Raw genomic sequence first — 19,201 nt, forward strand, 5'->3', positions numbered from 1 at the left:
CAAGATGATGCTACATTGAAGTCACATCATTGCACCGCTGACAACATGTCGTTTACTCATAAAACATTGAATTTGACGTTGCTCCAGATTACACTTTCCCAATTTCTAAGATGATTTGGAGCAATATTTTTTATTTTGAAAAAACAGTACCAAATAAGAGAGCGTTGTTTGAAGCTCCACTTTCTCTGATGCAACACCTATGTGGCACTTTTTTCTCAAAAATCGACATCAATGCCAAACATCACCTTAATCAAGGGATCTATGTTAATAAGGTATAAATGGCAAAACGAGACACGTATATTTGTGAGGCGGGCTTCCATTTTGACATTGAAAAAGAAAAGCAAGCTCTAACCTTCACTTGATATTAACTTATTAAGAAATCTCTCTGGTATTTATATAACGAAAATCATGAGACCAACATGCCCCTCTTTTTATAGATTGAATGATAGAACAAGTATCTTGTATTAGAAGAGAAGGGACAAGTTACAAACAAAAACAGCTAAAAGCTGTCAGTGTTCAGGGTGGAAAAGGGGCTCCAAATCAGGAAACCTTTGAACAACGCCATTTGCTAAGGATGCATTCCCTGGATTGAGAATAGTGAATTTCATAGGAGTTTGCCATGGCCGTACGCACAAAACACTGAACCATGTTATAAGGCTTAAACCTTGTATATTCCTTCTGTTTATACCGTCTACTCTTAATTTCTTGCAGCACGATATTAAAAGAAAAAAAAAAAAAACCCAATAACATCCCTTTGTTTCTTTGCTGTACCGTAATTTCCTCATGAAGAAATGATAAAGCAGCCTAATCTTGATCCCCCCACCCCATTAATTAATATTGGTATAGTGGTCCCAGTCTATTCTCTATATTTTTGCTCAAATAGTCGAATACTCGAATCAACTACTGAAAGTAAGCAAATTTATCCAACCAACAGCTGCACTCGAATCAACAAAACACTCTCGCCAGTCCCAATAGCCACTGTAGCCGCACATTGGAAACATCTGCCCGTCATTCATTGAGAGATGTTTCCTGTGTTTGTTTTAGAATTTGATGTGAATATGTAGGCTTTGAACCCAACCCACCCCACCCCACCCTCAAATAAGGGGAGGGTATATTAGAGGACTTTGCATTTTCATATTTGTAGACTCTTAAAATCCAACCTGCTACAGATTTTGAGGGTACAGGTTGAGAAATCTGAGGTAGGTAGGATTTAGAAATCACAAAACCCCCAAACCCCGTTGCCATCACTAGAGAGTAGAGACCATCTAACTAGCTTAGAAAATTACAAGATATTGATACCACCTCGTTCGGGTTCTTAGTCAAGCAATCATGTTGGACAGTCGGCCAATAGTAAAATCAACATTTGCCGACTTCCTCTATGCTGTAAATATGGTAACAAACCAGATACCCTTGTTTGACAATTTTGGACCAAAATGCGGCATTAAAATATATAGCATATATAGAAACTTTGCTCCCATTCACAAGAATCATGAATAGACGTATCTACATGTTTGAGAAGCTTGGAGTGCACTAGAGAGGTTCTGCAAACTGAGCTGCCTCCAAATCAAGCTCCTGTGTCATGACACAATTCATAAACCAGTCGCTATTGAAAATCCATATCCCTCTCTTTGAAGCCAAAAGTGCCTCATCCATGTCTTCTTCACTTGCAACAAAGATTGTTCTTGATGGCTCGTTAACTTTATCCAATCCACAAAGAACCTGTAAAATTCAAAGTAATAACACCAAGCAATGCTATAGTGCTACGTGTATACAATAACCTAGGCCACTGTCAATGCAAACTTAAATGAAATTCAATATTTGCAACGCTGCACAACCATGTTTGTTCTCGTCTTTCTTATGTGGAAGCACAAACAATGAATTCTCATCAATTCATACAAGGTAATTGAAGTCACAAATAGGGGTGAGGATTATTTGGTTAAAACAAAAAAAAATTGGTTTCAGTTCAGTTATTTCAGTTTTTGAATTTTGGAAGCCTAACTTGTAATTGGGAAAACCAAATAAAACGAATGCTCACCCTTAGTCATAAATTCCATCAATGGTCCTAACTATATTAAATACAAGAGATTGAATCCTAAATCAAACAAATTCAAACATTTAAAAAAATGGATCTTTTAACTAACAAGGAGCCATTATTTGGTAAATGGGATATTACCCAATGTTGGTCACAGCTATAGGGTCTTGGGAGAGGTGGACCAGATATGGACCCAATTATTGACATTCTTAGCATAAAGGTGTCATTGCTTGACATGATAAAATCTTAGGCTGGCAAACATGAAAATGCAGACTCAATTCTGCAAGAAGCCACTTCATGCTAAAAACACCAGAGAGTAGGTCTTTTAAGGTGTGAGCAATGTTAAACAACACAAACACACATTCACATATTCAAAGGATAAAGTTGTCAATAATGGAAGATTGATGAAAAAACAAGGTTTTAAATTGTGAAATTATTCCTGTTTGAAATCAAAACGAAATAACTTTACCCAAAAAATCTAAATGAAATGATAATGTTTCAAATTGCTATCATTAATTGAAATATCTGAAATGCTTTCAACAGGGCTAACCAACATTAGTTTTCTCAAAAACTTAAAAGTCGACAATTTAGCACTCTAACCTACATGAACAATTACAACTCCATCTTGCAGAAATGCCAATTTCTTATATTGTTGGCTAAGGTTCACATGTCAAGGGAGAGGATTATATCCAAAAATCAGTCAATATGCAAGCTCTAGAAGGTAAAGCTGCATATCATAAAGCCACCACCTCCATGTCAAATGCCTGGAAAGAAAGATCTGAGGCAATTTTCTATTACCATCTGAAATAATTTGTCTACCTGCTGTTCTGTTTTCCTTTCAGAACCTTCAGTTAAAATATATCTTTTAGCCATAAGTAATTCTCACTACATTCTTTGCATTTGATGATTGTTCCACCTTTTTTTTAATTTTGTTCAAAATTTAAAGAATAGATATATGCAAGTTTGTAAAGATGCATCAAGTAAAATATAAACATTCTATGTGATAACATGTATGATATGTTAATCATTTTGCTCATGTGAATTTTATTCAGATCGAACAAATATGCATCACCAATTGAGAATAGGCACTCTTAAAAACCAGTGGATCCAAACATTCATAATTTAGTGCAACATTATAAACTTACATTTCCACCAGCAGTCTCAATAATGATTGAAAGGACATCAACAGGAGGCTGAAGATGTTTAGCAAGATAGATGTCGTATCCTTTAAGCAAAGATTGGGGACTTGTTTTTCCCTTATGAACAGCATCCTTCAATTCCATTCTGTATCTCAATTCATACTCTTCATCTTTTAGAATGAATTGTAATTCATCTGTAAAATGAGAAGAGTGGTTAATGGAGGATCATTAGAGTGCTTTACCAAGTATTAAATACTAAGATGTACAGGCGATTTGACACACCCACAAATCTGCCTTCCTTGAAGCTTGCTTTTAACCAACTTGACGAGACTATCCAAGCTCTGCATGGTTGATAATAATTCATAAGCACCATGAGTGTATAATGACAAATAGCTCATAAAGATGACCAATACATAAAGGTGTGAAGACAAGTAAAGGTCGAAAATATTTATATTTTCCATGGTCTGATTAGCTCAACGGGCTCTGAGAGCTGAGTTTTTGCTTATGCTTTAGATTCTTAAGCTGACACACTCTCCTCGGATTTTGATAATGTAGAGGGTGATCAATAGACTGTCATTGTATATATGTGTTATGGTTCTAGAATGACTGTACAGTAAGGTTGGTTAACTTGATTGAACAGTCTTGCCAGGAGAGAGGCTAGGAGTGAATTATTGGGGTATGGATCCTCCAGGGCAACATTTATTCTTTGTTTTTTGTGGAATACTGTGCATGTTCTTTTGTGTACATGGAACAGTTCACATTACACATGCTGAATAACAAACAATGCTTTACATATAACTGCAATTTAGACAAAAGATGGTTAAAGATTTTTTAATTAGTGCAACAGTCAAGTTTTGGCAAAAATCTACAGATAGATGATGGCACAATGAAATAATAAAACTAGAAATGAAATAGAGTAAGTTTACTAAACACCAGTGGCCCCAAAAAATTCTGAATTACATTGTAGACACAATATGCTGAATAGATGTCTTGTATTCTATGGGTTTATTTACACACTGAGAGAGACAAGGTGGGGTATACTGAAAGCAATGAGATGAGAAACTCTATTCTTCAGGAACTAACAGGAGAGAACTAGGGTTCTACACTTCTTGAGAAGATAGTAGAATTTCTTAAGATCCGTCTTTGGTTTTACACGCCCATAAAGATATTTTCATGTACCACAGAGAGGGGGCATGTATAACTAACAGCACTAAAAGAGGGTTAACTTGCTCTGCATCTTTGGTAACCATTTACAACTAATTCTTCTCAGTACAGATGGAAACTCTGCACCTTGCATTGGCAAAGCACTATGGAGTATGGACTTTGTTCAAACCTTTTTTTGAAGATCTTTTAGATTGAGCTGAGCACACCTAGATGGTTAGCACTGAATGTTGTTTGCCTCGACTTTGGAAAAAAGGTAATGGAAAGCTATATTAATGGCACCAATGCATGTATAATGATGACAAATATTCAAGATCAAGTATTTAAATATTGGTAAAGTTGGGTTGTACGTGCTAATAAAAAATGCTAATAGTAAGACAACGAAGCTTACCATATATGTAGGAGAACTGATTTTTTATCAGCAACAGAAAAATATAATTTAAAACAGAAACTTTAAGTATAGAAAAGAAAGCTAAGATAGATTTCTGGAACGTACAAGAATTCAAGTAATTAGCTCAACCCTACACAATGAAAAAACCTAGAGTGGTCTTGCCCACAAGGCAGTAAAAAACACATGGTTGGCACTTCCCCATCTCACTGCATATGATACAATGATTTGGAAACTAAAATCCCCCTTGGAATCCCCCCATAACACAGTTAAGATTGGAGCTTCTTAAACCTAATTTTTGCTTCATACATTGAACACTTAAAGAGGAACTCACAGTTCTGAAGGCCTGCCTTATCAGTTTTAAATGTGTATGCAAGGACTTGCCCACAAGGCAGTAAAAAACACATGGTTGGCACTTCCCCATCTCACTGCATATGATACAATGGTTTGGAAACTAAAATCCCCCTTGGAATCCCCCCATAACACACAGTTAAGATTGGAGCTTCTTAAACCTTATTTTTGCTTCATACATTGGACACTTAACACGGAACTCACAGTTCTGAAGGCCTGCCTTATCAGTTTTAAATGGCGTATGCAAGGACTTCCTTGGTAAAATTGACTAGAAAGTTTGCCTCCATAGCAATTTTATTCTTCACGGCATTTTTTGCACAAAGTGACTGCTCTCAAACTTGTACTTGTATTCAGTTGTTAGACCAAGATTTTACCATTGCACTAAACAATGGTCCCCATCCATAATCATGCATCATGAACCAATTTTGTCCTAGGCCATCACCCAATTTTGGTCCCATCTATCTGTGGCCTTGGGATGGGTGGACTGAATATGAACCTAACCTTTATTTATTTACTTATTTAAGCACAAAGTGATTACTCTAGGAGACTCAGACTAAAGGGGATCATGGACTGGGCCAGGAAAGCTTAGCACCTTAATAAGGACTATAGCCCAGGTCTGGGTGCTGCCAGGACTGGGTTCTGGACCTAAAATGTAAGCCTAGTCCTAGGCCGGGCTGGATTCTGGGCCTATGACTTTAATTTATAAACTATTAAATATATAATATTTAATATGAATTATAGGTGTCATATTATAATATTCATGTACAAAATAAAATATAGTATGTATATAAGTGTGTGTGTGTGTAGGCTGGGCCAGGCCTAAAGTATTGGGCCCAGGCCCAGAGTTAATGGCCTGGGCGGAAAATTATCATCCCTATCTTGGACTTCAAACCCATGTTCTCATGCTTGAAAATCCAAGATTTTACCATTACATCAACTTAAAGCTACTTTTGGAATTGTTTTTGGTGTCTTTTTAGGAGAAGAAAAAGTAACAGTTGTTTTTAGGAAACATTAGGGTTTGTTATTTCTCCCAGGGCCCACAATGCCCAGACTGGCCCGTCTCAAGAACTTCGGTGCCCAGGCAGCAGTTTTTCTTCCAATCCTAGCCCACCCCAGAAGTTTTGTTGTGTGTTGTTAAATAAAATATGTATATAAGGCCATTACTCCATGTTGGTCCCAACTATTTGTAGTCTTGGTTGGGAGGGGTAGACTGGACTCAGTCCCAATCTTTGGCATTTTTTGCATACAATGGCCACTCTCAAACTTGAACCCGCATTCTCACATTTGCGAGCTTGAGGTTTTACCATTAAATAATACATGTATTTATAATTTGTATATATGTATTTGTGTATATAAAGAAAATTTTATAATGTGTACATACATATGCATAATAAATTTTTATATATATTTTCTGTAATTTTAATTATAAACTTGAATTGAAATTTTAATTTTTAAAATATAATTTTATTAGTTTATACAGGGAGGACCGGATGCCCAGCCTGGCCCAGCCCAAGTCCAAGCCTGGACATATATTATCAGGCCTGGGGTGTGGGCCAGGCCAGACCCAAGCAGCCCCAGATGTTGTTACTACTATATTAAAACCTGGCCTAGTCCCGGCCCATGATCATCCCTAGGAAAACATTCTACATGTTAGAAACCACATTCTATATCTAGAAAATGGTAAAAAGAAAATATGTCAGTGCTTCTACAAAACAGGAAGCAGTAGAACAGACAATAGATTAGTGGCACTATATGATGGTTAAGATGAAAAGCGAAGGAAATAGATTTACTAATATACACTTGAGAACCCTATCGAATATCGATAAATATATATATATATACACTTGAAAATCCCATTGTAAATCAAAACATGATCTAAACTTTTAAATAAGATACAAATAGAAGGCTTGATGTGATTAACTTTTTCTTTAGGAGAGAATAGAGGAAAATGTAATAAACTTTTAGTAGAAATCAAACATAATTTCTTTGTCATGACCTATGCAGTACATAGAATACTAACCCTGAACACAAGGCAGTGCAAAAATTCAGAGTCCTTCTTGCTTTTCCTGTGACAACATGAGTGCTCACTCTCCCATCAGATGTAACACCACCACCAAGGCCTTCAATAATCTATGATATCCACATCCATGCCCAAGAATTATAAGCCATAAACAACACCAAGTAAAAGAAGATAACAAAAGTTCAACTGTAAATGAAATACCCACTAAAGCAGACATCCAAGATTGATGCTTTATTACATGATACTTGGTCTATCGAAGCAAGCATGAATAAAATGTTCAGGTAACTATGTAAGAAGAACAATAACTAATCCCAGCGCAACTAGAGAAATTAGAACTTGTCATGCATTTTCTGAGTGAGTTCTTACAAGTAAACTCCAATGGCAAATGGATGCTGACTCAAGTTTTCAACACATATCATCTCTTTTTCTGATGCCATTACCAAGTGTACAAAACAAAGAGATTAATACACTTGGTAAATATAAAAGACTAAGAATGCAACAAAACCATTGTGATATCTAAACTACCATTAACTGTTTAAATACACAGAAGAAATCGCAGGGGTTCTAAATAATGTTACATGTGCTATTTTGTCCATTCTCATAAAGAAAATCTATGATTTAAGACACGAGCCTAGTGAATGTGTCTAGTGTGACCAAGGAGAAAAATGAAAATAAATTAATAACTTTCCGGCAGGAGTTAGAAATTATAACAATGCCTAAACAAAACTATGCTTTACTAGATTTCATCTTCTTTGTCCAAAAGCCATAGAAATTGAGTGAGGAAAAAATACAAAGTGGATAAGTAGGGAGAGAGTGAGATAGCAGCTGTCAACTAGGAGAAGAAATGGACTCTAGGGTTAAGATCAAGTTCATGATAAAGATTTTATATTAGAGAACAATAATTAAAGAGATTTAGGAGAAAACACACACAATCCTGGAGAAGGAACTGCCAAAAACTCAAGTCATCATGCCATTACATTGAAAAAAAAAACTACAAGAGATATTTATCAATGTTTTGGTAACTGCTAACTGGAAAAGACCAGTTATAAGTTGTCTAAAGGAATGTCGAAAGTTATAGGTAGTTAATTAAAAAAGAAAAGCAAAGAAAAAACTATAATGGCAATTGTGCAACTGCTTAACATCCACAACTTTGACCAATTCTTGCACTTTTTTCCTGATCTGCAAAGGGATTTAACTCCTATTTTATTAAAAGGTTGAAGTAGATTGGGTCTCACCAGCCTGAAGAAATATGTAGTAGTGAAAGTCTTGGTTTAAGGACCATGTACTTACAAGGAGTGGACCACTAAAGCTTTCATAAAATGATAAGTTTAGACACATTGACACTCTGCAAAGTCTTACAAGCATTGCATTTTATTGATACATAAAAATGACAAAGTTCAATCTCTGATTATTTCAGAACTTCCTTATATACACAACTGAGTTTTCATTTACAGCAATTGAAATTACAAATCCACAAATTCCAAATCAAATTATGCTTTGTGTGCACCGATGATAACAGAACCTACCTTTGTAAGATGCATTTTCTTAACCTCATCTGCTATATTCATTAGCATAATTCTATGGCATTCCCCTTTTGGCTGATGTTTCTCACTTGTATTATATTCAATTGGCATGATATGAAGTGGAGGACTTTCTTCAACATGGGATGCCAAAGAACTACAATTCAGAGCATCTTTGTGATTAACTTCCACAAGAGTTTTATCTACAGAAGTACCCAAGGAGTAACCACCAACAGAAGAATCATTTCCTCGTCCATTTTCAGAAACAAGTTCCCAATTAGAATCCAAATGACAGCCAATATGATGACCACCCTTTACTTTTTTTGATTTCAAAGAGGACAAGGATGCTTCCCACACCCGTTTCTTTGCACCTTGTCTAGAACAAGAACAATACTTTACATCAGTACCATCTCCAGTTTCAGCTGCATCTGGAGCAATGGTAGTGTTCTTGCAATCATCCCACAGAACCACATCCATGCAATTCTTTACAAAATCACTAGGAGAAGAACCTGCAGTGTAGGGAGGGTTTTAATACTACATATTAGTAATTGAAGAACATTTGATTGTAGAAATGAATTACTTAATTCTAAATGTCCTGCCAAATACATAGAGAATATAGAAAGAAATGAAAGAAACCAAAAAGAATATTTTACCTACCATCCACTAAACATCCACCATTCCCCAAGACCTGACACTGACTTTTGGTTTGGGGACCAATTTGATTTAGTGCTGCTGCTTCCTCCAAACAATTATTTGTCATAGGATTAGACAATTCCCCTATACCCACAGGTTCTTGCATTTCAACAGGAAAAGATGATGTTGATGGAGCATGAGGCTTTAATGGAAAGCCCAATTCAAACTGTTTTGAATGATTAGCAGGAAGATTGATATCCTTATTAATATGAGAAACCATAAGGATGGAGCCACCAGGAAAGCATAATGCTCTCCGAATATCAGCTCTAATTGGAACCTTGCGAACTTTACCCTTGGTATCCACTTCTGCTACTGATACAAAACTCTGCATTGCAATCCATTTTAAGGATAATTAATCATCAGATATTATGAAAACAGTTTCTCTGTAAAAATTGGTTCCAGCATTCTTCTCTTTCTGAAAATGACAGATGGTGAAGCATCAATCATAAAAATGACAAATGGTGAAGTTTACAATATTTTGACTGGTTGTCTTCATCAACAAGCCTTTCACATAAAGAATGCTGTCACCAAAATTGACAGGTAAATAGAAGTGAAGGCGATCAAATTGCAAATTTGCAATCTGATCTAAAAAATGGAGACTTGTAAAATTCAGGCTTCACTCAAAATCTAATTATTACTTCAGTTCCATATTCTTCTTATGGAAACTATATTAGATTAAAGATTTGGATGGTACCAAGGGAGTTGTGTTTCACTCACTGAACAAGAAAGTGACCATTTTCAGAAATTGGCACTCAAGATGCTTATAAACAATTATAAATAGGACATCATTGGAAATCCAGCCGAAAAGGACATATGTCCATAATTTAGCAATGTATACGGCACTGAACAGAATGGAATGGAGAAACAGGGTTAATGTAGGTGATCCCATATGGTGAGGACAAGGCTTAGATGATGATGATGATGACATCATTAGAAGACCATCAGAATTGAGCATATCAACCAAGAAATATGACATGATCCTAAATATATTTATACCCATTTCAGTTCAAGTCCAGTCAAGATACCTGTTTAAGCCAAAAGCCTTCAGATTCTTTGTCTGCCCAACAAAATATTGTACGTACACCAACACTCTGAAGTCTCCTTTTCAGCTCTGTGTAGAGAAGGTGGCCAATCCCCTGAAAATTGCCCAGATCCGTCAAATGTAAAGAAAGTGTCAGATGTGCCAGATTTGTTCAATACATTAAATTAAGAATCTGATTATGACTGAGAACCAAAAAAATGCATTCTACAATCCAAAATTATGGAAAATTACAGCTAATAAAATATTCAATTTTATCAGCACTAAATCACTAATAAAATATTCAATTGGACACATTTAAACAAAGAACACCATTGTCTTATGTTGGAACATTGTAAATCTAACATGAAAGTCAAGAGAAGATCTCCCTAGATATATAGACTCCAATATTTTGAAGAACAAAAAATATAAGAATTGGAACTTATGGTTCAATTATGTTTATCTGTCAATCCCTTCTTGCCACATTGAGAATTAACAGCATTTCAACCAATGCGACAATTTTAAAAACAAAAATACAACAATGGAGTTCAAATATAGCACTCAACATGAAATCTTTGTGCATTAGAAAAAAATACAGAGTGCTCTCTGGCCTCTGCAATTTAAATAGAAACTGACAAAACTTTGCATGAAGACAGCATGTAGATGAAACAGAAACCGGAAACAACTAAACCTTGTGTTGGTAGTTTGAACTTATGGCAGCAACAGGGATCTCAGCATACTGTGTGTCAACAGGAATTATTTGATAAGTTATTGCACCTACCACCTGTATAAATAAAATGACAAAGAATAATACATCAATATTAAAAGTCAGAGAGCTATTCTGTTCAATTTAGATACATCACTAAGAGCAAGCAAAAGTATGCTCATATCCCATATCATTTAGGAAATACAGTCTACTAGAGAAGTTGTTTTTGTTAATCAGGAAAAGACAATAGGCATTATGTCCTCTGTTTGTCTATTTCCTTTTTTTGAAAGTAAAAGTTTATTGAAAAAGAAGAAAAAGAAAAAAAGGATGAAGCAAAATCCTGACAATCAACCAGACCCAAACAGCAAGATGGACTCCTAGAAAAAGTTTGTCTTGCAGAGGAAACAGAGAACAAGGGACTAAATAGGAAAAGGAGCTTTTTGGGATGTCTTGAGATTAGCAGAAAGATGGACTCCTAGAAAACCCGCTTACATTAACCAAGACTAGGTCATATAAATTAAGTAACAGAGAAACATGTCCATAAAAAATAATAGATGTATTTGTGCTAATTTCATAAAGATGGAAATAATAGAAAAATAAAAATAAATATTAAATAGATTTCCCATGCATAGATTTTTGTGTCCATGTTAAGCAAAACTGAGATAACCACAACCTAGCAGTTCTTACATTATTGAACAAGCATACAAATTGTTTATTGAAAATCCAAGTATCTGTATCACATAACACCATTGCCAGTTTACCACCAAGAACACTTCTAGACGTGATGGTAATTGGGTGCATGGAAAAATGAGACTCAGGTGAAGCATGATTATAAAGAACTTTGCCCAGAATGGAGCAGGAGAGTGCTGTTTGTGGATAGAAAGAGCACAAATGATCCAATTGTAATAGCTATATAACAGCACCAAGCACTCCACAATTTGATAAACCATGGCTTAAATGTAATTACACCAATGGAAATAAAGAGACATTACTTACCTCAGTAGATCTTTCGCTAGAATTTGATTTCAACAACAAGGTACAGTATTTTCTGCAGGATGAAGCACAACAAATTTCAACAGATTAAAAACTTGGAATACACATAAACTGCAGGATGAACCACAACCAATTCTAAAATTCTACCTTATTAATGACACAAGCGGTGAACTAGTTTAGATGTATTTAAACAAATGCCAATACAATTACATTTACATCCAGTAGCAGCACAATTCACAGATATAATCTTCCTTTATAGGTTTCTACAGGCATATCAAAAGCATGGAGAAAAGCAGATATGGGAAGATATTTCTTACCCATTCAGTACACATTTTTCAAGGAACAGTGATTCCTTTCCAGTATTTGCAGCATAATTCATTGACGGTAGTTCTTTCGTGTAAATCCCTAGCACTTCCTGGAATTCCATCAACAAACAACTTTAAAAAGAGTGGATAGAATTCCCAACATGACCACTTGCATAACTTCCTGGTAGATGTATTTGTGTGTTAAAATACACAACAAATGAGCTATTCTGTGACCAAGAACCAAGGATCAAATGCTTGCATCGTGACTCAAGAGGACAGTAATAAAATCATACTTCAGCTTCCTTTTAGGGGCCAATTTTACTTCCATTAAAAACAAAAACACTACTCACATTTACTCATATAGTGAAAGAGAAGGTACCTGCAGCAGGCATTTGCTACGACTATCAATATCTTTGGGATTAATGAGCAGGAATAAGTAATTCCCCATAGAGAAACCTCCCTCTCTTTCCACTGAAGAATTCGAAAACATCATAAAAAATACCCAATTGCATATAGATATCAAAGGCCATCTAAAAATCCAAACGCTATATGAATCAAATGAATAAACATAATCTTTTACCTCTTTCTTCAGAATCCTGGTGCTGAAGCTCATTACAGTGCTTCTTTGCCATGCATTTTCTTGAATTGTCCACTGATTCAGGAAAAAAAAGAGTCTTACAGAATAATAATCTGGCTATTGGAGTTAAACGACAAAGTGTGTTGTTATCTTAAAAAAAATTGGCGGAATTATCACCTGAAATTTTGATTTTTACGGTATCTGAAACTGAGATATGGAGATTGTTTCTGCTCGATTTGCAGACGAAGTCGCTTCCTTCAATCTCGACGTTGCAGTTCCCTGGAAAAAAATTAATAATAATTATAACAATAAGCCTTGCAAAAAGTACCAATGAGAAGAACATGGGAGTTTCCTCCCTGTTCATTTTAAGTTTTGGGAGGACTAGGGCTCCCTTCTCTAAGTTCTAGGGTTTGTTTTCCGGTTACCAATCGGAATGGGTGAGGAAGACGAAGAGCTCTTTCTTCTGCAGCGCCTTCTTCCCGCCATGACTGTTCACAAATTACGGTTCAACTAGAAAAAAAGAAAATGAAGTTTGAGCCTTTATAAATGGGCGCGAATCGGCACAACCGTAAATTTATTAATATGTAGGGCCGTAGAGGGAATTTTACAGTAACACGGGGTTAAACGGGCGGGTTGAGTCGGGTCAAGAGCAACGCAAGCCCAACCCTGGTCTTAAGGCCCAAGCCCAAACTGAGCCTGAGGTCAAGATCTGTCCAACATATGCCCAGGCCGAATGGAAATTTGACGTAATTGGATTGGGTCTATGCCTGAGTTGGACTTGGACGACCTATTAACTTCAATGTAATAAAAAGTTTAATAAAACTATGGGTTTTATGCATGTCATAAAAGTTAAATTTGACTATATAATATTAACTTATATTTTAGCTTTTCCTTTAGACACGTACATGTCCTTACACCAGTTATCATTACATAAACCTTTATATATTTTGCTTTTATCCATGCATATGTATTTATGTATGCCTATAGACAAGTTTTAGTAATCGGCCCAGCTTGGATTTGGCTAAGATCAGGCTTCAACTTGGGCTTGGGCCTCTTAAAGATAAAGCCCGGGCTAACCTAAAAAAATAGGAAGACCTGAGAATTTGGAGCTAGGCCCAACCCATGAACAAAACATCTAAGTTCAGCCCGTATAAAATCCTGTGTTGAATAAGTCTGGGCTCGGATTGGGCCCTCCCAAGTCCCAAGGTGCACCCCAAAGCAGGACTCTACTCATGGGTCCTAGTCCAACAAACTCGTTAATTGGGAAGTAGAAGAAAGTGAAGAAACACCAGTCCAGACAACCTCGGGCAACCACTAGAAAGTATCAACCAATGAAAATGTACATTTAGTTATTTCAAATATATATCCTTGGGAAATGCCCTTTGTGAGGGATTTTACACAGCACAGCATTGTGCCATTGCAAGGTATTCCCCACATGGAAAGCTGTGCAGCCGTGATTGACGAAAAACCTGGAAAGCCAAACAAGCCCATAGGGTTTCATCTGAAACCTCCATACAAGTAGATGAAGCAACTTTTGATCATAATCTCCATAAAAGTTAACATAGGTCCGTAAATAGGATTGACAAAAGGCTACAACTTGAGTGAACCGGTCTGGATTGGGCTGTGAACCTAGACCCAACACCAGCAAATGTGAAACCGAAGGCCCAAGCCCGAATTTGAAGACCTGGGCCCTAATCCCACCGCTTTCGGGCCTGTGTCAGGTTAGGCTTGACCTGGATGCTCTTACCTAACCACATGGCCACGTTGAAGAATCTTTACCAAACACACCCAACTGGTAGGGCCGTCCCACGAATCACCATCCATGTCCCATCTCCATTTTTCCTGTAACCCACTCCGAAGACCAATATAGCTTGATATCATTATTGTTGTTGGCTGGCTTATAAAGTTGAATCCGTTCACTAAACAAAAGGACTTAACCGTTCATTTGGCAATCAAACAAAATAAGCCAAAATTCGAATAAAAAATAAATCAGAATTTACACTCATATCATCTGTATTATTATAGTTTTAGTTTTGCATCAGTGCAAATAGATTTACATTGCAACCAAACGCAGCCTTGCTTATAAAATTACAATCTAATAAACTACGTCAAATTTCAATTCTATATATAGGGTTCATCCCAATTCGTCTAGGCGAATCAACATCATCACCTTTTGTTCTAATAATGGCCGGAATTCTCCTGAAACCAACTTCATTGCTCATTGTCTTAACATGCTTCTTCTCCTCCAGTGTTGCCACTAGTGGTGCTGGAAAGCCACATCGCTTCTCCCGGACTCTATTACCGAAGTCCGTGGGGCTAAAGCAGGAGGAGACTGCAACCCACCTTCACTTCTACTTCCATGACATTCTTGGTGGCACCAACCCTACTGCCGTCCCCATTGTGGAAGCAGCAGCAACGAAGACATCTGCCACAGCGTTTGGCCGGGTCATAATGATGGATGACCCATTAACTGAAACTCTGGAGGCTACTTCGAAGCTTGTAGGGAGATGTCAAGGACTCTATGCCTATGCATCACAAAGTGAGTTTAGCTTCTTAATGGTCATGAACTTTGCCTTCACAGAAGGGGAGTACAATGGCAGCACGCTTAGTGTGTTAGGGAGAAACCCTGTTCAGTCGACGGTGAGGGAGATGCCGGTGGTGGGAGGAACTGGGCTTTTCCGGTTCGCTCGAGGCTATGCTCAGGCCGAGACTCGCACTTTCGACCTTAAAACTGGTGATGCAGTTGTTGAATACAATGTATTTGTAGTTCATTAATCCGTTATTTAAGGGTCCATGGCTTTCTCTTTCTATGTACTCCCTTTTTATTTTCTAGTGTTATCGTTACTGTTATCTTTATTTCACAACCACAACCGGGTAGTAAACAATTACCAAGTTTGTAGACAAATTGAGATGCAATAGAATCAGCCTGAGAATAAATTCCTTACACAGCTTCAATTGGTCTTTATGGAATACAAATCTCTCTCTCTCTAACACAGGAGCAAGTAAGTAAATGTCACTTCCCCTTATAAATGATGAGTGATGACAAAAACAATTTCTAATGAGAAGAGAAAGAATATATTTGTAGTTCTCCGTTATTTAAGGGTCCATGGCTTTCTCTTTCTATGTACTCCCTTTTTATTTTCTAGTGTTATCGTTACTGTTATCTTTATTTCACAACCACAACCGGGTAGTAAACAATTACCAAGTTTGTAGACAAATTGAGATGCAATAGAATCAGCCTGAGAATAAATTCCTTACACAGCTTCAATTGGTCTTTATGGAATACAAATCTCTCTCTCTCTAACACAGGAGCAAGTAAGTAAATGTCACTTCCCCTTATAAATGATGAGTGATGACAAAAACAATCTCTAATGAGAAGAGAAAGAATATATTTGTACACTCAACTGAGAAAAATCACTGAAAACTCAGAACTCTTTAAGCAGCAGGTTTGTATAGTTTCTCCACCATCTTTCTGTATTCTGTAAAACCAACCAACGACAAAATCAGAAAGATATTATTAGAACTCTTCCATATAGAAGGAATGGAAGCCCATAATTTGTACTTATGAATTGATGTCTTTATGTTGAACTTAATAACAGTCACTAACCTTCTTGATTGATCCAAAGCGCAGCTGCCTGGGTATTAAGAGGTGAGCTTGTGTTTGGTTCTGAATCCACAAGGCAGAACAATTTAAAAATCAGTAAATAAAGAATTACTGAAATGGGCCAGTTTTAATTCTTTTAAGAACTTAAAATCCAAGCTAAATGGGACAAATTACCTCCAAGCAGACTTTGGATTGATAGCAGTATCGTTCTCACATCATATGCAGATGACCATTTGTCCTGTAATTCCAGGAAAAGAAAGTTGACTCTTAGATACGATTAGATTAAAAATAAGAAACTAATTTAACAATTCAGTTCCTTAAAATAGGCGGAAAAGCAACTAATATATGTACCTGAAGGATGTCTAAGCAAATGTTGCCATAGACATCCACATTGGGATGGAAGCAACTGGTATCGAATTTCACCTTCGGAGGCTTGAATGGATAATCAGCCGGAAAGGAAAGGGAGAGCTTGTACTCTGTTCCTTCGAACACTGTACCTTTGCTTCCACAGATGGTCCCCTTCCAACAGAATATGTTGTCTTCCTCCGGAAAAGCAGATATACCAGAATCTCCACTCATCTGAGAACAGAAGAACGAACCAAGATTGTCAAAGCCAACATAAGAGGAAATTGAACTACTTGAAATTTCTGAAGTCTACAGGGAAAAAACGATTTCGGGGTTTTGAAACTCTAACAAGCATGACTCTTAGTTCTTACCATAAGTGCCATCAGTTCGGACTGCAACCTGTTTCCATGAAGCAATAGCAGAAACAGAAGAAACCAACATCAGAAAAGTTGTTGAAGAAAATCATGACTGAAATTCAAATCCAATCAGCAAGGAAACGCAATATGAACAAGCCCTAATCTCAACACGAATCCAACGGAGAAATAAATAAAAGCAATCCAGGAAAAAGAATTAAAGAGACCATAAAGATCAAAAAATAACATGAGAAACAGCCCGATAAAGAGAATAAAGCGGTTCATCTTTATTACGGATCTAGAGAATTTAATGTACCTCTTCAAAACAGACTGGGTATCGACGCTCTTGGCCACAGGGACAGACTGCTTCGAGGTCGTGATCGCGGTAGAGATAGCAGGGGCATTGTTGTAGCCCTGAGTTTCGGTTGTCATCTTTACAGAGAAATTGAGATTGAGAAATCAAAGAGTCGGCAATCAATAGGAGAAGATCAAGGGAGCTAATACAGCGCGAGAGGAACAAGAGCGCAAGAGATGGGAATGAAAGGCGTCGGAATTAATTTAAAACGCTCTCTCCATCAACCAAACGCAAAGCGACAGATTTCGAAATTTTCGAACGTTAAAGGTGTTGTTGGCTTCCTTACAACGGCTAGTTAACCTTTTAAAATAGAAAGCTTTCATCCGATGCCAGCAAATCACATTTCTCTCTCTCTCTCTTGAATGAATGAATGAATGAATGAATTCACATATGCGTGATGAGTTGTTGAGTCATGTTACTCTTGCGGATCATTATGACATGGGTCAACTCATAAGAATAACAATCTACCAATTGGACGGTTATTATGAAATTACCAAGTGTCCGTTTGGATCACAATCAGAATAAGAATGGTCTATTCTCGTACTATATTTGTGGAAATAAACATGGAATGGGATTTCATTCCCAAAGGATGGAGAGAGAATGGTCATTCCCTCAAACAGGGAATCCACTAAGAATGAGAATGAGATTCTAATTTTGCCCAATCAAATCATTGGAATGGGAATGGGTCATTCTGATTCCAAATCCACCAAGTATAGCATGATGAAAATGTTGGATTTGTGTCCTCACTTGTTTTTTTGCAAATGACATTTATATGTTCACAAGGGCGAATCCAAGGGAGGGACAATTCTTTCTAGAGTCTATCACATGTTATGAAAAAACTTCAAGTCAAAAGGTAAATCTAAAAAAATCTAAAATATTTTTTTTAGTAAAAACTTGCATCATAAACTCCAAAAAAATGATTGCTTCAACCATGGGAATGAAGAGGGTACTAGACCTATTCATGGGCAGGGTAGCCAGTCAAGTTTGGTCATAATTTTAGGCCTGCGGGCTCAAGCCTAAAGCATGGGGCCTAACGTTATTTTGGGCCAAGCTCGGGCTTTCTAAAAAAAGCCCGGCCCGAGCCCGAGACCGACTTGATACAATATATTAAATAATAAAAATATATTTTATTTAATAAAAAATATATATACAATCTTTTTTCTTTGCTCTTCTTCTCTTTTCTTCCAAGTAATAGTGAGATGTTTATTATTTTTGAGTTTTGAAGGTTTTTAATATAAATAAAACATTTTTTATTGAATAAAAAAAGAAAAAAATTTGTTTTCAAATTTTTGGTCGGGCTTGAGCTCGGGCTCAAGACTTAGGCCCGATGGTCAGGCCGGGCTTGGGCTCGAGCATAAGTGTATTTTGTTGATACATATACAAAGCCCAACCTGGCCTGACCCATGAACAGGTCTAGGTGGAATATCCTTCAATATACTTGGGGTTACCAACTAAAACAGGCAAAACTAAGAAGGCTCTTTTTAGCCATCTAAGAAAGAGCAGTGACAAAAACAACTAGTTGGCAGGAGAAATTCCTATCCCAGGTAGGAAAGGAAGTGCTATTAAAGGTTGTAATTGCTGCAATACCATCTTACACCATGTCATGCTTTTTGCTTCCAAAAGGAGTGTGTGATACACTCC

At 36.8% G+C, this 19,201-nt stretch overlaps 2 protein-coding genes and 1 pseudogene across 4 annotated transcripts; 1 reads left to right on the plus strand and 2 right to left on the minus strand.

Annotated features, from left to right (window-relative positions):
* Positions 1 to 1,250: 1,250 nt before the first annotated feature.
* Positions 1,251 to 13,456, minus strand: LOC148845025 (N-acetyltransferase). Its single transcript, XM_088953953.1, has 14 exons — positions 13,329 to 13,456; positions 13,081 to 13,182; positions 12,907 to 12,978; positions 12,706 to 12,797; positions 12,339 to 12,436; positions 12,025 to 12,076; positions 11,014 to 11,106; positions 10,330 to 10,440; positions 9,269 to 9,629; positions 8,618 to 9,120; positions 7,092 to 7,201; positions 3,454 to 3,512; positions 3,178 to 3,365; positions 1,251 to 1,719 (listed from the first exon to the last, which is right to left on the minus strand). Exons 1-14 carry the CDS (start codon positions 13,387 to 13,389, stop codon positions 1,531 to 1,533), a joined length of 2,091 nt encoding a protein of 696 aa, XP_088810079.1. The 5' UTR covers positions 13,390 to 13,456; the 3' UTR covers positions 1,251 to 1,530.
* A 1,488-nt stretch (positions 13,457 to 14,944) lies between these two features.
* On the plus strand, positions 14,945 to 15,858 carry LOC148845026 (dirigent protein 22 pseudogene; annotated as a pseudogene). Its single transcript, XR_016102079.1, has one exon. The product of XR_016102079.1 is annotated as a dirigent protein 22 pseudogene (transcript).
* Positions 15,859 to 16,109: 251 nt separating this feature from the next.
* LOC148845027 (ubiquitin-conjugating enzyme E2 20-like) lies at positions 16,110 to 17,980 on the minus strand. 2 transcript variants are annotated; one of them, XM_088953955.1, is made up of 7 exons: positions 17,522 to 17,787; positions 17,224 to 17,251; positions 16,859 to 17,086; positions 16,682 to 16,745; positions 16,511 to 16,570; positions 16,309 to 16,382; positions 16,110 to 16,203 (listed from the first exon to the last, which is right to left on the minus strand). In XM_088953955.1, the coding sequence occupies exons 1-6, from the start codon at positions 17,635 to 17,637 to the stop codon at positions 16,339 to 16,341; spliced, it is 540 nt and encodes a 179-aa protein (XP_088810081.1). In that variant the 5' UTR covers positions 17,638 to 17,787; the 3' UTR covers positions 16,110 to 16,203; positions 16,309 to 16,338. The 2 variants fall into 2 exon arrangements, with proteins under 2 accessions (XP_088810081.1, XP_088810080.1); XM_088953954.1 differs by having other exon boundaries at positions 16,110 to 16,382; positions 17,522 to 17,980.
* Positions 17,981 to 19,201: the final 1,221 nt, after the last annotated feature.

Source organism: Nelumbo lutea, chromosome 7 (genome assembly GCF_056320005.1).
Source record: "Nelumbo lutea isolate HS-2025 chromosome 7, American lotus-T2T, whole genome shotgun sequence".
In the NCBI taxonomy this organism is placed as follows: domain Eukaryota; kingdom Viridiplantae; phylum Streptophyta; class Magnoliopsida; order Proteales; family Nelumbonaceae; genus Nelumbo; species Nelumbo lutea.

Excerpts from the sequence above, each read along its gene's own strand:
- LOC148845025 (XM_088953953.1), bottom strand. The coding sequence starts at position 13,389 with ATGGCGGGAAGAAGGCGCTGCAGAAGAAAGAGCTCTTCGTCTTCCTCA. Across the intron at positions 13,183-13,328 it reads TTCCTCACCCATTCCGATTG|GGAACTGCAACGTCGAGATT; the intron begins GTAACCGGAAAA and ends ATTTTTTTCCAG. Across the intron at positions 3,513-7,091 it reads TGCACTGCCTTGTGTTCAGG|AGCTTGGATAGTCTCGTCAA; the intron begins GTTAGTATTCTA and ends TCAACCATGCAG.
- LOC148845027 (XM_088953954.1), bottom strand. The coding sequence starts at position 17,637 with ATGACAACCGAAACTCAGGGCTACAACAATGCCCCTGCTATCTCTACC. Across the intron at positions 16,746-16,858 it reads TTTGCTTAGACATCCTTCAG|GACAAATGGTCATCTGCATA; the intron begins GTACATATATTA and ends CTGGAATTACAG. Across the intron at positions 16,571-16,681 it reads AATCCAAAGTCTGCTTGGAG|AACCAAACACAAGCTCACCT; the intron begins GTAATTTGTCCC and ends TTGTGGATTCAG.